Here is a 21,579-nt window from a genome sequence, read left to right as displayed (position 1 = left end):
GACTATGTCAAAATTTGGAATCAAAGGAATTGCTTTAGTTGGTTTATCAGGTTGAACTGGCAAATTCTGGGAAAAGCTTTCTAATTTCATCGTAAGGAAACGACCAGCAGTTACTTTCTGGCAGTGGTTTGAACCCTGCAAAAACGTTTTCGCACCAGTTTGTTAACTCGGCCTGTGTAGGACACATTGTTGTGAAGAAAAAGGTAAAGCTGCACATTTCTGCACAAACAGTTAGGTCGTTCATTCAGGACCACGGTGCAGGGACAGAGGATCAGTTCAGTTGGTGATGTGGCTCAGCTGATTCCTGCTATTTCCTCTCTGCTAATGACAAACAGCACATGGTGGCTTATGTCCAGGATGCCCTCAATTTTCTCATTCTCATTCTTCAGCGATTTTGAGCTGTTTTCGTCACATCCATCGTAGAGATGCAGAGAACTGGGCTGCAGACATCTGATTACATCAGTGCAAGCTCGTCTGTAGCTCAGGGGAAAAATAACCACAGGTCGTGGCATATGGCTGCCTCTCCCTGCACCTGGTTTCTTCCTGGTAAAAGAGAGTTTTTCCTTCCCACTGTCACCAAGTGCTTGCTCATAGAAAGCTGTGTGTTTTCTCTGTATTATTATAGAGTCTTTACCTTTCAATATAAAGCACCTCATTGTGTTTTGTGTGCTGTATTAATAAAATTGAATTAAATTCTTTATATTGTTTTTTTAAATATATGGATAGTTGCATAAATAAACCTGAGGTTAATGCAAGTTTTCGGTTGGATTTTTTTTCCCTTGGCATGAGGGGATTCATTGTAGTTCTTTTCCATTAGAGAGAAAGCTGATGTTTCCAGAACTGCACAATTCAATAATCAGATGAATAAAAGCACTACAAGCCAAGGGAAAACAATATCAATCATATTTTAGATTCAAGAGAATCTTTTAACAGCTTCATAATTTTAGTCTGTGAGCGTTGGACTAATACAGAAAAAGCAGAGTTTTATATTTGAAGTATTGATTCAGCCCATGAGGTCCGATTAAACAGACCTTACAGGAAAACTGAACCAGGGGCAAACGCTCACTTCTTTAGACACACCTTGACCCCTTTTGCCTTCAGAGGTGCCTTAATTCTGTGTGGCATTAATTCGACAAGGTGCTGGAAACATTTCCTGAAGAAAACCACCCACAGTCACTTAAATCACCCATTCTGATGCCCAGATTAAACTTCAACGGGTCATCTTGACCCTAAATGCACAGTTTCTGCCACGTGAGTGGCTGATTAAGCCAGTAAATGTATCTGGCAGTAGTTAGACTTTAAAGGGTCCATGGCCACGGCCGACTTCGATATCACTGAACCTGAAGAACATGAATATCTGTCACAGATAATGTGGCACACAGTATTTGACAAATATTAGGATAATTTATTTATAAACTCTGACTCAGTAGATTAATGATCACTTCTGTGTATCTATGTGTGAATCTATTCCACTGTGATGTTTCCCAGTTGGAGCTTCGACTTCCAGAGATGCTCCAAATGATTTCAAGAGAATAACTCATGTTATCAGCAAAGACTATGGATTTATTAGAAAGACCAGGGGCTTGAGGGAAATAAATGAGGTGATGCATTTTAAGAGCAACAGTATTTAAAACTGTCCCCTTTAAAAAGAAGTGAGCTTGAACTCTGCTGTAAAGGCGTCGGATTGAAAACTTCATGCTTTTCCAGTAGATTAAGTCTGAAAGGTGAGGGCTAATGAAGTTAATCTACGTTGATGCATTATAAGACATAAAGTATAAAAAAAACTAGGAAATGTCAGCTTTTGCTGCATGGAGCATTTTTGTGTTACATCTTTTTACAAGCCTGTCAACACGATCAGTGCTCATCATTAAATCTCTAGGTTTTTATTAAAGTGGACGATTCTGCCTTTAATTGTGCGCCTCTTCCTCGGACCCCCTTACATCATCATGTAGTGTTTATGTGTATGAAGCATTAAAAATAGGGACACAGCTGTGAAACTCTACAGTGCAACCACCAAGTCAAAGACCACACCGTAAATTTTACATTAGTTTTTATTGGTCAGGTCTTCCAGCTACCTTCCCTTTATCAGATATCTAAAATTTATTTATGTCTTTAAGATATGTTTTATATTCATACAACACTGATGAAATAAGAATTACCAATGCATATTACACAACATCAGACAGTGAACCAGCTTTGTGGAGCGCAGACATGAAAACTGCAACGAGGTCAAATGATGGGTGGAAACCAGCACCAGAAACTACAGGTGCAACTAAAAGTTCAGCCTCAGAGTCATCCATAGACGCTCTGCAGTGGACGGACAGGTGTAACTTTCAGGTGTGCAAAATGAAGCCAGTGCGAGTCTTAAACCTGCCAGCAGGAGGCATCTCCTCCGGCCATAAGTCTGTGTGTATGAAACGTCATCCTTTGGCTCCATTGGTCTTTGAATTTGTTAAACTTTTTAAATACAAGTTTATTATCTCAGTTACAAGCTTGAAGTCATATTGAATGCAACGTGAGAGCTGAGAGATGAAAAGGCTGTGAATGCTTTGCAGACAAACAACACTTTACTTGAAGTTAATGACAAAGCACGGCGCGTCATTTCTAAACGCAGGTTTCGCTCCAGCCATGTTTGCAAGCCTATAAAGCCAAAAATAGAGTGGGACCTCCGTGTTTATTAACCCGATAGTTCTCCCGTTGTTTTAAAATTCATATTTAAATCTCATGACACATTCAGAAAAGATTCTGTTGAATTGTAAGTTTTTCAATCACTTTATGGTGATTGTTTTGTCACATTTTTCATTTTTTAATGCTGTTTTTTTTTTTATCCTTGCCCCTATAAATATAGTTTTACTTACTTAATTACTTTTTTTAAGTAAAGACCTGAATACATCCTTCAGCCCTGGTTTTAAGTGTGTTTTCTGAGTAGCCAAGAAGTTTCCGTTTTAATGACGATTTCATCCTTTCGGCTCTTTACTGTCCATTTTTTGAGCTCCCTAAAGTGAAATGGTGCAATGCACTGAAGTGTAAATCCCAGTTATCACAGCTCATTAATAACACAAAAGACACAGCAGGACTCGCGCAAAACAATTTAATTACAGATCTGTGAATATTCAATTCCCAATCACATTTCATGAGGGATGAGGTTTCCCAGAAATAAAAATCGCAAATAAATAGCGAGCTCTTTATTATTGTGGTTAATGAGCCCATAATTAAATGTTAAACAGGATTTAAACATAAACGTTTACACGAGTTTAATACAATTCAAATAGCTTTACTTTTTAATTAAATGTCACATAAGGACTCGACTGCACCCCAAGACACAGGTAGTAAAAATAAAACACTGAATGCTAAAATTTAAATATTGGATTAGAAAAAGAAAAAAGAGAGAAGTTCACCCACAGCTGTGAACTGCAGTCACCTCCCGGCCGCTCACGCTTGCGCACGCTGGCTAAGACGGTAACGCGACACTCCGGTCATCCATGTTGCACGGTGACAGACCAGCACATGTGCAAATCTGAGTGTGCAGTGACAACAAAGTTGGCAGGAACATGAAACTCTCAGTGCTAAATATACACCGCAGCTGAGCCTGAGCAGCTTTAATTTCCCGCTCAACCATAAATCGATGGTTTTTCAACGTGATTGTTGTCACCTTGTCAACTATAAATAGATCAACAACCAACGATGACAGAACAACAGTGAATCAATGTTATTTCAATGTCAGTGTCAGGTTTCATCGGTATTTCAATGTTGTTTCAACATTGGTTTTGTGTTGACATTTCCATCCTGACGATTCTGATGGTTCAGATGGAAAATCAACATCTGTTCAGTGTCTCCTTGCTATCTGGGTGCGGTCAATATGTTTGACTTGTACCATTACATCATTTATATTTAGCTAAACTCATTCACAGGTTATTATGAATCAGGGGGAATCAGAAGACTGTTGGAATATTTTATTAGTGCTGTCAGTGTAATATTCATAGAATAACTCCCACTGAACATTTCAGAACTTAATGGGTTTGAACAGAAATGTTACATTTTTAAAAGTTCAGTGAATTAATAATAATAAATAACGAGGCTTCGGTTGTTTGTGTCTCTAAATTGAGGAAATATTCATTAAGGTTTTATTAATTATAAGGTTGTTTTGTCATTAATTGTATTTTGTTTATATGTTGTTGTTTTTTCTGACGGTATTTTAAAACTTCAAGTAAAGTGTTGGATTTTTTGAAGCAGTTCAATGAATTCGTGTTTATCCAGCACAACATCCTGTGCCGAGAGACTACCGTCGGGCTGGGGCAGTCTCGGTAACATCCCGAGGAGTGGCGCCGGCTAACATTCACGTGCTTATGATCAACCTTCAAGCCTATCCTGGGCCTTCTAACGAGTATCTTTTGTCTTGTGGTGAACATTTCATACATGATATGATGAGCAATACAAAGAATGCGGGTAAGTATTCTAGTCACAGGATTACTGCGTCTCTTTCTCACTTCCACTGAACATAAATATCTGTGACAACAAATAAAATGGAGCATGACTGTGTCACATAATGATTGGTTTGTGCATGCGTGTGTGTGTGTGTGTTTATTAACAGTGCCAGGATGATGAATGGTATCTGAAGTGGCTTTAATGTACATGACTGTTATTCAGATTCGCGGCAGTGTTAAAGATAATTCTCTCAGTAACTGGCCTTGAAATGGAGATCATGATAAAGTTCAGCGTTTGTTTGTTTGTTTGTTTTTTACATCATCCAAGCATCTGGGGAAAAAAGTTTGTTTATTGTAGCAAACTCGCATCATAAATGAGCAGTTTTAAGTATCAAAAGCTGATCAGAAATGCAAGTGCCAAATGTGTAGGTGCGTTACCTGTGTAACACATGTAAAGGCCAATTTCTGAAGCACTATGCACCAGTATATGTTAAGCCCTAATGTGTCGGTGTGTTTGGGGTTTTGTGTGTGTGTGTGTGTGTGCAAGCGTGTGAGAGAGAAACTAGTAATCAGTTATGCATTAACCCTGTGCTGTATAAAAGGCCTTGTAACCAAAGGTGTTTTCTCCGCTGTAGGCCACGTACAGAAAGCCGTCCTCGTCCTTCTCCTTGTCGTACAGCTGGCCCATCGTCAGACTGAAACACAGTAAAAACCGAATAGTTAGATGATGCACAAAACAGAGTCAGTCATGTCTACAGGCTTTACCTAAAGACAGATTCGACACCATTGCATTACTGCGCCGAGTGTTTATGCCACCTTCATCTTTTTGTTTTGAGAGGTCATGAGTGTGAGCTTCTGAATAACATGCTGGAAGACGGCTATCGGATATCCTGGTTTCTGACTCATATCATGACCATAATTATTAAATTAAATTTAGGTTTTACTCAGTATCACTTCAAACTACTTTGAGTTAGCCCATTAAGTAATCAGGAACGTGAAGTCGCAGAGCAAAGAACCTCAGGAGTCGCCCCCTGCTGGCAATTAAAACAAATGCATATTGTGGAATAGATTCACTTTTAGGCCAACACCGTATAAAAAAAGGCCTGGGCAACAAACACATTACACCGACAGAAGCTCCTCGGCCTTGGAAACCCGTATCATTAAGCTCCTGGTGCACAGTTAATGTGCTGATGCCACAGGACTGAAATTCAATGAGACTGAAAACCGGATTCAGAAGCTGAGCCTGAGGTGTGGCCCAATACTAGCTATGTGCATTCTTTATATACAGTGCACAGATATATCAAAATCCTTCTTGAAGCAACTCTCACCACTCTATAGTGACCTTGGTAATTCCACCCAGCAGTTATTTGGGCAGCTCCACCCTTTAAATGGAGGAACAGATATAAAAGTAATTTGAAACTGTAATCTAAGTACCAGGATTTAACTGCATGTACTGAGATTTTGTAGACACAAGTTGATATGTGATGATAACTTGTCTGTGGTTTTGGGCATTTGACAATCATTCTAGCAAATGTTCCTCCTCAGGGTTCATGCGGGAGATCTGTGGATAGACCCACTGCCAACCCAAAAGGGCAAACCTGCTATGGGCTAGCCTAGTTTAACCCTCAAGGCCCAGATCGTGGTTTTCTGTGGGGAACCAATGATGGGTTTGCCTGCAGAAAACCTGCACTTTTCACACTGTTCAAAGTTAAACTGCAGAAGCAGAACTGCAGACCGTGTGCCTTTAAAAGTAAAAGTTAGCTGCAGCGTTTACTTTAAAGGTGGGAACTGCGTCGATTTTACAACAACAACAACTAGTAATTACTGAGAATTACCTGGGAAATCTGCCAACCAGTCTAGCATTGCACATTTCCTTAGCAACCAGTGGTTATGTCATGTCAAATATGACAAAGACCTGAGCAATGTTAAGCCCTACTGTGTCGGTGTGTCTAAATTTCATTAGACTCACTGTCAAATCTGATAAAAACTACAGGCCGTCTGTTTAATACCTTCAATGGGAGCGTGAGGTTGAGAGCTCAGCGATTACAGCCAGATGCATGTTTTTGCAACATGAACATGAACATTCCTCACAACAGCTGATTTACGTGTGGAATAAATTCCTCATAAAAAATGAATTTAAGTTTTAAAAATAAAAAAGAGCCGCTAGTGGTTCTTCCTTCTGGTTCCATTTATCAAAGCTGTGGACTGTAGGAGCTGTGCTTCTGAAACATCTTTGACATCCTCTTGCTAAACAACTACTTGGAGCAACCACATCAGTAGAGACGATGCCAAAAAACGTTGTCCCAGAGCCAGTCTTTTTTGTGGAACTGGTTCTAGATTTGGCTCCAGCATTATTGCTTTGTTAGTGAAGAGGTGGCATACGTGCTGTGGCTAGACTTTAATAAGGAGAGCAGTATCAGCGTGCTACAAAGCACTCAGAAGCAGATTCCTTTGATAAGCCGCCTCTCTCTGATCCCATCCCGTCCTGCCTCCACCAGTCAGAGCAGATGGCTGCACCTACTTGTTTCTGATGGACACTTCTTCCTGTTAACAGGGAGTTTGCCCTCCCCACTTTTGTCAACTGCTTCCTGATAGGGTCCCTTGTGATTGCTGGGGTTTCTTTCTAATAATGCAGGGTTTTAGCCTCACAATATGAAGCACAATGAAGTGACTTTTGTTAGAAATTGGTGCTATATAAGTAAAACCGGATTTAATTGAATAAACGACGAATAGATCAGAGACTTTCATGCTGCCTTATGAAAGAAAGTACAGGAGCATAAAGAGCATAAAACAGCTTCTTCCCATCGACCATCAGGCTACTCAACACTCACACCTAGAAAACTGCTGATCCCTGTGCAATATCTACCTTAAGTGCAAAGCACTATAGTAAAAATAATATATGGTGGAGAGTGATGTGTCATGATTTATAAGATGAATCATCATGAACATAATTCAATGACCACTAACAATTACGGTGGACAATAACACGTCCACGTTAAGTTGCGCTGATGAACTGAATTATTTAACATTAGCTTCACCACTACGTGAGCTACCTGGATATTCTTTGCCTCTCTGAAAGGACTGTGACAGCGAGCTCTGTCTGTCTGGGTCAATTTGAGGAATTTACATACACATTACCTCCTCTCTTCATTTCTTGTGCTTTTTCATGGTCTTTTATGGTTGATGGTGTAGCCACAGAAGAGAATTTTCTTCGAATACATACAGTATCACTGTTTTTAGTATTTACAGCTGTTTAGTGCCGGTAGGACACGTGACCCAAGGGCAACTAAACACAGGACAGCAAAGTGTCCAAAGAGGAGCAGTGTTTACACAGACATGACTTCTTTCTGGTGAATGGGAGCAACGCACAGAACTTAGAGGAGAGAAACAAAGTATCGACGCTATCGCACTAATATTGCTCCAATACCAATACCAGCGCTGGTATCGATACTACCGATATTTGGATCGATCCACCCTTGACGCCCCCACCCCTTCTATAATATTCACCTACCTCTATTATTTCCATCTATTCCACTGTTTACCCATACCATTGATAAAGCTGCTAACATTAGGATTAGCCCCTATGTACTTGGTGTTTTAAATTATGATAATATATTACTCTTTTATTCTTGTTCATGTTTGTCTGTATACACCAAGTTCAGCTGTGCTTCCAGTTTCTTTGTTTACTTAACCTTACAACAACCATGAAGCTTATTCCATCTTAAAACTGGTGAAAGTTTTGATTGAGGTGAAAGTGTAGCTTCAGACTCAAATGGAGCTGGATAAGAAATACTTCTACATACGATCCTGCTCATCAGTTACACAAGATGAATGGTTAAACACATTTTAGGTAACACACAGTGCGCACATTACAGCTTTGATAACGTCAGGCTGTTGATCCAGGGTAAAATGTGGCTAACAGATTTTAAACATATTTATTTTTATGTATTTATTGCAGAAATTTTGCTGTAACTATGTAATGAATTCTGGCGATATGGCCAAAAACCACTAAACTCGAATCAGTTAATTCTTGGTTCCCAGGAGACATCTGAGTGAGGAGAACAGATGCTAAAAAAATCAACGTAACTCACATTTCTTTCTTAAGCTACAACTACAGAGTACAATTCATGCAATTCAAAGTAAATATTAACAATATACAGCATAAATATTTATTTCAAAGGTATTGTTAAACTCAAAAAAAGTTCAAATCATCTAACACATTTACATTCAATAAAATTATCGAGAAGAATGAGTTGGCACAAGGTTTTTTGGTCTCTGTGGTGCACACTCATGAGTTTGACCTTTAAATCTACTGACTTGCTGCAGAACGCAGCGCACTCTCACCTGGACTGGGGGACCGTTTTGTCAACGAAGAGGAAGATGGCTTTCTCTGAAGGCAGCTGGATGCGTTTCCTGATGATCCACATGAACTGGGCCACAGTGATGTCAGAGGGCACCAGGTACTTCCTCTTATCTATGTCCACTATCTGAGAGCCAGAAACCTTCTCCACTATCACCTGGAGTGCACACATTAACAGACAAATGCATTCTTACACACTGTGGTCATGCTGTGTGTGGGCCACAAATCTCCCAATACTGTAGCAAACACCTGCACTCCCTATCTGAAAGCTTCTGGCTGACCATTAAGCTTAGCCTTACAATAATGTCTGTGAGTGAAGTTGTAAGAACATATGTCACCAGTAAGCCCTCAGCAGCAAGGTACTTGTAAGGTTTTAAGGTGCGTCACAATCCATGGCTGATAGTCCTCCTTCTATCCACGCATGTTTTTATTGCATTTGCAATTTTCACTGGCTGAATGCAACACCAAACGTCACAGAGCCATAACTGTGGCCCATCCCAGCTGCCATAGTGCGAGAGGTAGAGTGTGCCCAGGTTGTCGCTGCGTCTGTGACGCACAACATCATTAAAGGATTCAGACAAAGGAGGGAAAATCCCACTGCACAAGGGACAAGGCTGAAAACTAATTTTAAATTTTGATCTCTGGGGTCCTCATGTTCTACTGCATTAGAGACAGACATTGCTCTCTATAGTAATCACTGCATGGGCTTAGGAATACATTAGTAAACCATGGTCAATGGAAAAAATAGACAAACTGAACAGACCTAGGCACTCTGCTGGGGCCTAACTTAATTAAGACAGACTGAGGAGAAATGGAAAGTTGTCCTGTGGTCATTTTCTGCCCGGATAGGCAGAAGAAAATGGATGGTGGTCTGGTCAATCAGAATCTCAAATTCTTTATGGAAACCGTGAATGTTGCATCCTCCAGGCTAAAGATGAGAAGGACCATCCTTCTTGCTACGGGCCTACAGCTCTGCTTATTTAAACAATGCCAGAGGACTGCACATTTACCCAATCCTGATGTGAATTTAGCAGGTTTTGGGTGACTGCCCTCCCCCACAACTCACCGGTACTCTGTCAGGATATTTGTTGCGTATTTTGGCTGACTCCACACATCGGTGCTCTGAAGGAGAGACAGGAAACAAACAGGAAGTCAGAGATTAAAGGGCTGAGCGAGGCCTCTTGGGATTCCTCTGGCCTTTCAAGCCAAGGCTAGTCAGATATATCGGCTCAAATGCACATTCAAGCACAGCATTAAGGTTGACTGCAGTTTACGCAGACAGAGCGGCGGATGCCTTCTAACATCAACTCACAGTGTGATCATGTGTGTTAAAGTGGACACTTAAAGGCATTACTGTCACAGATCAGTAGTAAGTCACATCAGCAGCTTTTATTAAGTGATTATTATATCAGGAGGAGGAAAGAGCATCTATTGGAGGAAAGACTGCATGCAGCAGGGAAAACAATGAACAGAGGTCAGAGAGGATGAGGTGATGGGTGAGAAGATGTGTGCTTCATTTAGGTGCACACTTTCATTAGCCCAGTTAAGAGGCCTACTTTTGCTGTGTGTTTCTTTAAAAAGGAACTTCGAGATTATCTGAAGAGAGTATGGAGACAAAGGCTGAGGAGCAAAGCCGTTCCAGCAATCTAAATTTGGAGAGAACTTTACACCAAACTCAGTTCCAAATTCTGGCACATTATTAATAAACATAATAACACTTACACTGTTTGTGTTAGGTGTTACCAGCTCTGAATCACTGAGGAAGCCCTCTTCAGTACCCATTTAAGTTATAAGGCCTAGTTAAATAGACCCTGGAGGGGGTTACCCAGCAGCATGAACCAACACAAAAAGTTGTAGCCCTACTGCATACAGCCGAATTTGCCACAACAGTCCCTGACAGCCCTTAATCATGTTATTACCACAGGGTTTTAAGTAGTGATTACATATAGGCAAAGCAACATTAAATTGTGGGATTTTTAAATGCATTTTGGTTAAGAACATGCATGCAGTGGAAAAACACATTTCGGGGTAGGATTGATTGGATGCATCAGGGATATGAAAGGTGAGCCGGATTTTGACAGCGGTCATAACACTTGCAAGAATAATCTTAGCATTAGTTGCTAGCCATGCAGCATCAGCCATCATGGATTTATATGCTGAGGCAAGCAATACATTTCTACACCTATATGGGATGAGATGGCAACAATGGATGCGGAGAAAAAGACAGAACGGAGGGTGCGTGACATGACAAGATCTCTCGTTTCATAACAATCCAAACCCCTTTACCGAGGGAATGGTCCTCTTTAAACATCCATTTCATCTTTGCTGGATCCCCGCACTGACGCGTGACGGCAGGGTCGAAAGGCGGGCTTCTGAATCTGCGGATAATGTCCAAAAATCCAGACAAAAGCGGTCAAAACAAAACGTCAACAACCCCGCTGAGCCAGGAGCTTTCAGCTGTCCGTCTATCAGGGAGGTGACGTCACTGTCTGACACAGGGGAGGTGCTGATGGTTTTGGTGCTGCCTTCAAGTGCTCTCAGTCCAGCTACGAATGCAAGGGTGTCAACCATAAGGTCCGGGGGCCATCTTCGGCCGGGCAAAGAGTGTAATCAGGCACATTGGGGGGTTTTGGAAAATGTGAAAGATGACAAATATTGGACTTTTAACTGTATTTTCATACCTTTTACAGCTTTTCCCACCTCATAGCCATTCATAACAAAGTAATTAAGTAACAAATAAGCAATTAAATGATGCTCTACTAGAGCAATTTATTGATTTGCAAAAAGTCCACAGACAAAAAATTAAAAAAAAAAAATTAACAACTAAAACTTTCTGTTATATAATTACAGAACAGTCTGGGCAATGAGATAGCAGAATTGCTTCTCTAATTTTACACATGTATTTTTTTTTTTACAATATAAGCCCAGAATCATTAAGGCTGGTGTTACTTTTTCACTAACTACAGTACAAAAACGTTATCATGTAGAAAAACCGATTTGGACTGTAAATGTGCAGTTAAACCTCTGGTCAATGACAATAAGCAGAGTTTCACTCATCTGGCCCACTTAAGATCAAAGTGGTCTGCATGTGGGCCACAATGTAAAATGAATTTGACATCGGTGTTAATGCATAATGAACCCATCCAACCATCCATAATAATAATAATAATAATAATAATAATAATAATAATAATAATAACAAACACAAAATTATCTTTAATGATGATTTATTTTCTATTGTGTACAATTATATATTATGTAGCAATTAATATCTTATTTTAAGATGAAAACTACCACACAGAATTTCATTATGTGACTGCATAGTGAAAAATAAAGAATATTTAGATTGGCATGTAAAGGGAAAATGCAAAATGAACAGAAAGTGATAGAAAAAACCCAACAGACACGTGTTTGCAGACATACCCAACTGAAAACATAGGCAAATACAGGAAGTGGCCTGAAACGGGTGCAAATTGACGAGATGCAAAAAGACACAAAGTAAGAGACACAAAACCTCCTCAAAGAGAAACTAAAAAATAATCAGAGACCCCCCTATCCTCAAAAAGATTGAAAAAAAAAAACCCGCAAACAACTTGAAACAGACACAAAAAGGGCCGCAAAGCGAAGCAAACTGATGAAAACGGTGATGAAATTATTCAAAAGTCAAAATTACAAGAAATAAATGCACAATAACCACAAAAATATAGAATCCCTGCCTGTAATGAGTTTCTGCTTCTGTACACGTTTTGTGTGTGTGTGTGTGTGTGTGTGTGTGTGCTCCTCACCGTGCTGGTATCGCGTGAATGCAGCACAAACGCGAACACTGGCAGCCATGGTAACCGCCAGACGCTAAGCTAGGAAGGAACATGGCGCGGTACTTGGTGCTAACATAAATAGCATGTTAATTCGCTGTGTTTTTGACCAGTGCCCTACTAGACTCACTTCATTACGGAAGCGGTTAGATGACTAAGGGATAATTTGTGGTTGCTTAGCATTTTATTGTCGGTTTGCCCACGCTGATCCTCCGAGGGCTTTCCGTCGGTTTAGCATCTTTGCTATCTGGAAGACTGAGCTGTTTATACCTCCAGCACACTTATGGCTTTCTATGAGGTGTACTCTCACCCGGCTTTGATTCGGTACAAAACGAGCGTGTGCACGAAAGCCACGCTGTTCCTGGTTGTGGTTCTGTGCCTCACCTACATCCCGCCTCTGCTGGTTGCTTACAGGAGCCAAGGTACATTTACGGTCCAGAAACTCTACATGCGCTCTAAAAACTACACCCTTTAACAGCAACACATGCCACGCTAATAGAAGCAAAATATTTGTTTGCACGTCACTCATGGAAAAACACCCGGGTTGCGCCACGCCATGGAATTTTCATAGATAGATTTTGCTGGTAAGGCAAAATCCAGTGGCACTTCCTCTATTCTCCCAAGTCTGCTAGGTATCAAAGCATGGGACAAGCCATGAAGTTTTAAATTACATTTATAAAACTCCCGATTGAAGCTTTTATACACCTATTAAGATTCATTTTGCACTATCAGACTTCATTTATCTCTGTCAGGAATCACAGGCTCCCTGTTTCTCTTATTGCTCTCGTATGACTGTGAAACATGTTAAAACGCTTAATTCATGTCTGCTTTAAACAGAAAACACATAGAAAGCATTGTACGTGGTTGTTTGATTGGCAGTAATTATTTTCACGTTTATTATTACAACTGATAAGCAAGTGGTTGGTGGTGTCCATGTGTAAAATGACAACAGAGTTGAAAACAGAAGCCTTCAGTGACATCATCAAGCTGCTTCTGTTTTCTAAATGAGGATAATTTAAGAAATGTATTTTAGTATTATTTTCACTGACTTTGAATACAGCATGGTTGTTGGAGCCAGACCAGCTGTTTTGGGTCTTTCAGAAACTGCTGATTTACCGGAATTTACTGGGATTTCCCCACACAAAAATCTCAACTCCAGTCTCTTGACCTCCAAGGAGTGGTCCAGCAATTCATTTATTTATTTATTTCAAATGGGTGCTAGTCTGATTTATTTTGCATATGTCTGTAATTACACCAAGTAAGTAGTTGTAGAAAACTGAACAGTTTGAGTGGTACAAATACATGCTCCTTGTTCTCAAACTTGTTTTTAATTTTAGGTTTTTGGATAAAAAGGAGCACTTATGAGGAACAGCCAGTTGTGAGATTCCAGTATCAGACTCTGCTTGTTGCAGCAACCAGTACTAGGGGAGAATATGTCGCCTGGAGCACCTTCCCCCAACTTAACAACATGCTAGGAGCCAACCTCCGGATTCCTGCTGTCACTGTAAGAATGTGTTCACAACACGCCACTCAAATCAGCACGGTGCTTATGTTCTCTGGTAACAAACTACAGCAGAATCGATCCTGTTTTAATAGAAGACATGATATTTAAGTAATGAACTAAAGCACTGTGTTCACAGTTGAGTTTTTTGAGCAGATGACTGGATTGGATTAGATGAGATTAGACAGGTGATTAGAGTTTATGCTGAAATCAGAATTTAGAAGTAAGAAACTTGGCCGTGGTGTAAGCTTCATTTTCATGCTCATTCTGTGTATTTGTGAATGGTGCTTGTGACCAAAGTAGCTGTTAGTGAGTGCATCAGTGTTTTTCATCAGTAGGACCCAAGCAGCAACTTATGGGGCTGAGAAATGAACATGCAGTTCCCCTGATTCCCTTTTGGGGCCTTCTCAAAGAGTAAGGGAGTCTCCATAGACTCCCATTTAGTGCTGTGGGGAGTTTTTGTCAATGTCACAAGGTTGCTGTTGAATTTCGTTTATGTGGCTGAGCCGTTAGCTTGCTTTGAATTAGGAGGCAGCTTTGTTAAGGCGAGTGTGTCCAGTGAAGCAATGTTTTTCAGGTGGGCCAGTTAAATGTAAATTTTGCTCGTTTATCTCAGGATGGTGGTGCATGAGATGCAGCTTCTTGTTCTTGTTTTTAGTGATTATTAAATTTATTTAATACAATATCAATATTTGGTGTCCCCACGTTGATACAAAACTGCCTCACAAAATCAGTCAGTATAGAATAGCTGCAGATTTTGGCATTTATGTATTGGTTTAATATTTTTCAGCTCCAATACGAACTTGTAATAAATGTACAAAAACATTAGGTAAGTCTGCATTGTACCATCACAAAAGTACCGAAAGGCCTCACATGGCAATTACTTTAATTTTCTTATTTCATACAATAATTAATGATTTCACTGTGTGTAATACATTAGAAATGTCAATTATGTTATTTTTCCTCGTAGTCCAGTTGCTCAGTGAGCAGTTTGAGTTTACTGTCATTGAAAAGCTGGAAAACGTATTAAGTAGCGAGCCCTGGTTTAAAAAAGTGTCCGTTCCTGCATAATAAACATCATGTTTGTACTGAACAGTGGACAGATATGATTTTTTTTACTTTTAATAACAGTAGAGTCTGCTTTGTTCTTCTGTGACTGCACTTTGCAGGTGAGAGAAGAGGACCAGAACCAGGATGGGAAACTGGACCTCCTGGTCTTTCAGCTGCAGCTTCCTCTGAAACCCAATGAGCAGGTGTACAGCATTCAGCTGCTGCTCACCTTCAGCTACCAGCTCTTTGTATGTATCCCACAGCATTACCCACTCGCACAGACACTCCATGAATCTGTTAAGCTAGTTAGTGCAAATTAAAGGTTGCACATTGGGCCATAAATAACATGGTTCACCACTAAAGATGCTCCAAAAAGGCACCAACAGCAATAAGATGGCCAAGAGGTCCACGTTACTGACTTTAGATAGTTTAGGTTTGACCTTTCCTCCGTAGGAAACACCTTTTCATCAGACAAGGCTTTCTACTAACTTTAAACCTGAGAAGGAGCCATAAAAAGTTTATTTCTTTCACTTACGAAACTAATGTTATGAAACGTGATAAAACTTGTGAGGTAATGGTGGGGCTGGAGCTAAGAGGCACAGATCACCACGTGATTTTTATCAGTTTTAGTAGCTTTGGGGATTTTTTAAAAGCCTTTTAAGCAGTTTTAAATGTCAGTATTTCTCTCACTCTGCCTGCTAAAAATAGAATTAAAGCTGCAAGCAGCGACGAGAGGGCCCCCGCACCCTGGCGTATATCCAGGTGCGCCACTAGGTGGCGATGGAGAATACCATCTAAAGATCTCTGAAGCATATCAGACGTTGAACCACAAGTGAAGACGGGAAATAACCTACTGTGTATTTCCTGTCTCCACTAGGTGGCGCCATAAGTGTGACCTAATATTGGCACACAGATGTCTCTAGACTCGCATCGAAGCTGTGAAGTTTGGGACATACTGGACGATGTTTAGCTGAGATTTGACAATGTCGTGTCCTGTGGCGAATGAGTGAAAATTAGCGTGCCGCCAGGACCACGCCTTTTCGTGAAAATTCAAAAGCTTTGCAATTTAACATCACCGAAGCCTTTAGATTGTACTCACCAAAGCTCATGTAGATCTGATAAAAACCCTAGGAGGAGTTAGCTAACGTACGAGGCCTGAAAATGGACGAAATTGCCGCAAAATTCCACTTTAAATTAAAAATGGCTGACTTCCTGTTAGGTTTAGGTCAATGGGCCCCGAGACTTTTTGTTTGTCTCATGTTATACATGTTTACCAAATTTGACTCATGTAGCTCAGCTATGTGTCTGTAGTACTTCTTAATAATCAGCATCGGTGGCGCTCTAGAGCCATTTTGAAACGCTAAATCGGTAAAATATGTAGATTTTATGTAAATTTTCAGCAGAACTGAGGCGTATGCACAATTTCACGAGTTTTTGAGCCTCAAATAGGCGATTCATTTGCCTGAATATTGATAAACAACAAAGCAGATACAATAACCTTCACACTTTTAGTGTTTGGGCCCCAATTATTACATGTGTAAACACATTTTTTCAGACAGGTAATAAATATTACCTGTTTAATAACAGGTATTTCAAAGTGCTGTAAATAATAAAATGTGGCCTTCAGTGTGACAGCACCAAAGTAGGGCCTTCAGGACCGTCTACGGCTGGTGGTTCAGCTAAAGCAGAGCGTAATATTTGTTGTTGTTGTTTTCCCAGCGGATGTCCACCGTGGTGATGCAGAGTCTGGCATACATGCAGCACTCCTCTTCTGTCCCCGGAGCTAAGCTGTTCATCAGCGGAGACCTGAGGCTGCAGCAGAGAACGCCTTTGCCTCACAGGGGGCTCTACAATATTTATAATGTAAGAGGACACGGGATCACCACCTTTTTCTCTCGCTACACCCTTTAGAGTAGATGAGTGCTTTGCTACCACATTCTGAGCCTGGAGCGGAGCAGAAAGGCACTTTTAAGATCTGATATCCAAAAGCTTCGTGCTTCAGTGGTTAGCGTCATTGTAGTATGCATGTGTTTGGTTTGCTAACAATGTTTGCTAATGTTAAATTAAACACACCAACCACATCCCAAGTGTCTTGCTTTACAAGAAGGGTCATTCACAGCAGAACAGTAGCTTCTTATCTTTTCTGTCTTCTGTAAAGGCGTGTATTTGTTAAGCACTCACTACCACTGTAACAGCCCACTAAACGCGCTTTTAAACTGGGTGTATGCATGATGGTGTCAGAGAGGCACCTGCCCAAATTTGTATCCATATGGTGTCATTTTTTAGAATATGTGTGACTTAGACATCCACAGCAAATGTAACTCCACATAAAACAAAACAAATCTGCATAAAATACTCCTGAAGTATTAATCTAAAGTTTACTTCAATATCAGAGTAATTCAGCTAGTGATTTTAGCCATCGCAATAACCCCGTATAAAAATATATTTGCAGTACACCATGCATCTTTGCTGTGTCAGTGTTAATACATGCTATGGGGGATGATTATACGTTAATGTGCTGTTTTCTCTTCCTCCGCGTTGATGCTAAGGTGTCGGTGATCGATGGCTCCAGCCCTTTTGCGAGCGCGTATGACCTCGAGAATATAATCAGGAGCTACCAGAACAGAAACTGTGAGTTGACAAAGGCGCTGCTCTTGTTCGGTTTAATGTAAATTTAGTCAAATTTTGCAAGTGTGTATTTTTTTTTTCCTGCCACAGTGACCACAGTGCTGTCCTGCCCAATCCCCGTGTGGACTATAGGACGAGCTGCTGCTGCTCCCTTTGAGTTTAAAGCTGAAATCCGCTACCCTGTGGAGGTCATCAGATATCCTTTTGATAAATACATTAAAATGGACATGTTTGTTTTCACATAGAGTAACCTTCAAAAAAATATATCTTTGAATACTTTCTATGGATAAGGTTTATTTAAGGTGGGACGCTGCAGACAAAGCATGTTTTTTTCATGGACTGTTCAATTTTGAGCTTCCGAGGTATTTTATATAGTCTTGTCAGTCCTCTGACATGCTTTTGAGATGGTAATACAAAGGAAATGTCCAGAACAACTGGGATAGCTCAGTAGGTAAAGTGGTCGCCCCATGATCGGAAGGTCGGCGGTTCGAATCCACTTAACGGCTACCCTGAGGTACCCCTGAGCAAGGTACCGTCCCTACACACTGCTCCCCGGGCGCCTGCTTAGTGGGCTGCCCACTGCTTCACTGAGTGAATGGGTCAAATGCAGAGAAAAACAAGTAATTCCCCCATGGGGATCAATAAAGTATCCATTATTATTATTATTATTAAAAAACACTGAGGTGCTTGTTTTACACCTCTGGTAATGCACATGTATGTAAATTACTGTCATTTCCCAATACAAAACTTTAACAGTCATTTTCTTACACTCTGACATACTCTTCTACGTCATTTGCATACACCAGAGTTTCCTGTTTTATTCCTGCCTGTATCGTGATGCTTTGTATGGCCTTTTTGGCTATAGAATATGGATTTCATTGTGTATTTTCTGATTCATGAAGCGATAAAGAGAGATCTCAAACACTACCTCTATAAAAACCTTGAACTCATTTGGGGTGATCCTTCATTTGGACATTTGTGAAACCTCGTAATGTAAAAAATGATTATAAATAATTTAAGTAAACTTTCTGTCAGTATATGTTAGCTCCATGTCTCCAGAAGCCCAGAAACATTTCATAATAAAAAAGAGGTTTATGATAAATTTTATCTCATGTAAGTAGGCTTTTATTGGACATGTTTTCCACAGCAGTACTGTGCATGCATAAAACTAGGAAGGTAAAGGGAGGCTGTAGCAGCAAACCTCTGAATGTTTATTCTCTGAAAAATCAAATATTATTTCATCTTTACTCAATCAGGCGTCACATAGCTTTGTTGTTCAAAGCACTGTAAAATAATTCTGCAAAATCACTGCATCAGAAAAAGTAAGTAAAATGAATGTGGTGAGTTAGAATAACATGCAGTAGCTTAATTAACTAAGTGCTTTAATTTAGCTGGTAATTCAGCTCCGTTTGCATGATATTAACATTTTATGTCAGGAGACTGGGATGTCGTTTTCTTTGTCCCATTCAGTGCTTTACTTATTCACATGCTAAACTTTGCTATGAAGTTTTGGGTGAAAGAAAAGTCAGGTAAAATTAAGAAACTTGTAAAACATGAGTACAGAAAATTTAGAGCAGGGATGTTAAAATCATTAAAGTGACTTAAGTGACTTAAAGACTTGAAGAACTTTTTTGTCATTGTAGTTATACAACAAAATCTGTTTGGTAGCTCACAGAGGCCAGCAGCAATAAAACAAGAAACAGCATAGTAACATAATACAGTCACATTATACAGTGGGCCACATAATAATGGATTGGATTTTATATAGCGCTTTTCAAGGCACCCAAAGCGCTTTACAATACCACTATTCATTCACTCTCACATTCATACACTGGTGGAGGCAAGCTACAGTTGTAGCCACAGCTGCCCTGGGGCAGACTGACAGAAGCGAGGCTGCCATATCGTGCCATCGGCCCCTCTCCAACCCACGCTCAGCCCACGCTCCAACGTTAAGTGGGCCAGAGGTGTTAGACTCCCCTTTCTGTCACTGTACAGAGGTTTAACTGCACATTTAATCCTGGAGATGTCTTAATATAAGAATAAGAAGTGCAAATACAACATTACATTTACGTCATTTTTCTGCACAGTAGAGAAACAGATGTGTAAAAGTTAAAAGAAAAAGTTCTGGTAGTTCATTGTTCTAACATGTAATTATCCTGAAAAAAAACTTCTGTCATTTAATTGTTTGTGTATTTTATTTAATTCATTTGGTGTAGTGTGAATGACCTTAAAAAAGGTCATTAGTAGTAGCAGAAGCTGTAAACCGTGCCAAAATACAGTTAAAAATTAAAAATGTGTGCCGTTGCATTCACATCTGCCAAAGCAGTCCAGAGGCCCAGACTGGAGTCTTTGTTGGGCTGATTCTGATTCTAATGTTTGACACCCCTGATTTTGGGGTGTGGTGTCTAATTTTTGTCATTGTTTCTGCCTTGACTTCTCCCTCCACCTATCGCCCCGGCTTCTGGGAAACCATCAAATTTGCCTGGATTCAATATGTCAGCATCCTCCTCATCTTCCTCTGGGTCTTTGAACGCATCCAGAGATTTGTTTTCCAGAACCAGGTTCTGACAACTGTCCCAGTCCCAGTGGGAAAACCTCACATGTCATGATGGTAGTGCTTCAACCTCCTTATGCAGCCTGCCCACAATCTTCTTTTTCCTTGTTCTTCTTTGAACTTCTTTCTGCTGTTGCCTCTCGTGTGTTAACTCAGGTTTACAGTTAGCAGTAAGTGCTGCCCCATCATCGTCCAGAAAACCTGTTTTGGTGATCTGAAACACATTCACACATTAGGACCAGGCAGCATCCTCGCAACATCAGTACAACCAGCACCCATGCTGCACATTCAACTTTAAAACTGCTTTGATATTTGTTAGAAAGCAGAATCAGTCTGTCTTTTGTTGCACGCAGGAACTTAAAAAACAAAAAGTAGTGTCTGAAAGGTTAGACACGTTCGAGGTTCCTTCTTTTGTGCAGAGACAACAGTGCACGTAGCGCTGATTGACCTGTGCTGGCACAACTCAACAGCTGCCTCTATACGATAAAGCGCACTGAAGTTATACGACTCACAGATGTCCCGTTATCTCGAACATCCATGGGCGTGGCAGTGTTGAAAACAAACTGTCTGCTGTAGTTAGGAATTTGTAGTTGGCAGTTTGGAGATATTTTTTGTGAGAAACAGGAGTTTCTGTATGAATGAAATCCCATGTAGCAAATCTTTAAGATTTTAAAATTTTATTTCTTTTTTCTTTACCACCTGAGGAGCAATGGAGCAACCTCCTCTAATAAAGCTGAATAGTTGTTTCTCTGAAAAGTGGATCTTTTTCTTTCTGCTGCTGTTTTCTAGCAACTGTTTAGGAAATATGAGAAGAGTTTGTGCTATTGTGTGAGTGTATGTGGCAGAATCAGTCTTTTGTGTTGTGGCATAATGGATAATAAATTTTTTTTACAGTTTTAACTATGTGTGTCTGCTTTAACCATAACATGTGTGTGATGATTTCCTAAGAAATGAAAACTAAAACCTGTTTTTTTTTTTAAGTATTCAGACTTTTTCTGAAGCAACCTGTTGTTTTTTAATGTTTTGTGACTTTTTCACGAAGCCATAACCCCAACTCACAACAATATTTATCTTAAGACACTTTATATCATAGGGTTAATAACCAATGAGCTAATGATCTCCTGTGTGAAAGCACTTCAAAGGAGTTCACAACAACCGAGCTAATGGAGGGCTGCAAGTAACCAGAGATCATAAATGTGCAATCCTAGCATGTGAAATACCAGAAGGAACTAAGTGTGAGAAAATGAGAT

General features: G+C 40.1%; 2 protein-coding genes across 2 annotated transcripts; one reads left to right on the top strand and one right to left on the bottom strand.

The window, feature by feature from the left end:
- Positions 1–2,070: 2,070 nt before the first annotated feature.
- Positions 2,071–11,270, bottom strand: gabarapl2 (GABA(A) receptor-associated protein like 2). Its single transcript, XM_085360147.1, has 4 exons — positions 11,071–11,270; positions 9,851–9,906; positions 8,769–8,941; positions 2,071–5,119 (listed from the first exon to the last, which is right to left on the bottom strand). The coding sequence occupies exons 1-4, from the start codon at positions 11,102–11,104 to the stop codon at positions 5,005–5,007; spliced, it is 378 nt and encodes a 125-aa protein (XP_085216273.1). The 5' UTR covers positions 11,105–11,270; the 3' UTR covers positions 2,071–5,004.
- A 1,609-nt stretch (positions 11,271–12,879) lies between these two features.
- On the top strand, positions 12,880–20,384 carry tmem231 (transmembrane protein 231). Its single transcript, XM_085358735.1, has 7 exons — positions 12,880–13,018; positions 13,934–14,100; positions 15,267–15,395; positions 16,867–17,010; positions 17,697–17,778; positions 17,866–17,971; positions 20,222–20,384. Exons 1-7 carry the CDS (start codon positions 12,880–12,882, stop codon positions 20,382–20,384), a joined length of 930 nt encoding a protein of 309 aa, XP_085214861.1.
- Positions 20,385–21,579: the final 1,195 nt, after the last annotated feature.

Source organism: Diplotaxodon limnothrissa, linkage group LG7 (genome assembly GCF_057381915.1).
Source record: "Diplotaxodon limnothrissa isolate DT_005_m linkage group LG7, D_limnothrissa_male_GT1.1, whole genome shotgun sequence".
NCBI lineage: Eukaryota > Metazoa > Chordata > Actinopteri > Cichliformes > Cichlidae > Diplotaxodon > Diplotaxodon limnothrissa.
This window is presented reverse-complemented; position numbering and strand designations above follow the sequence as displayed.

Excerpts from the sequence above, each read along its gene's own strand:
- gabarapl2 (XM_085360147.1), bottom strand. The coding sequence starts at position 11,104 with ATGAAATGGATGTTTAAAGAGGACCATTCCCTCG. Across the intron at positions 8,942-9,850 it reads AATATCCTGACAGAGTACCG|GTGATAGTGGAGAAGGTTTC; the intron begins GTGAGTTGTGGG and ends TGTGCACTCCAG. Across the intron at positions 5,120-8,768 it reads AAAACGGTCCCCCAGTCCAG|TCTGACGATGGGCCAGCTGT; the intron begins GTGAGAGTGCGC and ends ACTGTGTTTCAG.
- tmem231 (XM_085358735.1), top strand. The coding sequence starts at position 12,880 with ATGGCTTTCTATGAGGTGTACTCTCACCCGGCTTTGATTCGGTACAAA. Across the intron at positions 14,101-15,266 it reads TCCGGATTCCTGCTGTCACT|GTGAGAGAAGAGGACCAGAA; the intron begins GTAAGAATGTGT and ends TGCACTTTGCAG. Across the intron at positions 17,972-20,221 it reads TACCCTGTGGAGGTCATCAG|CTATCGCCCCGGCTTCTGGG; the intron begins ATATCCTTTTGA and ends TTCTCCCTCCAC.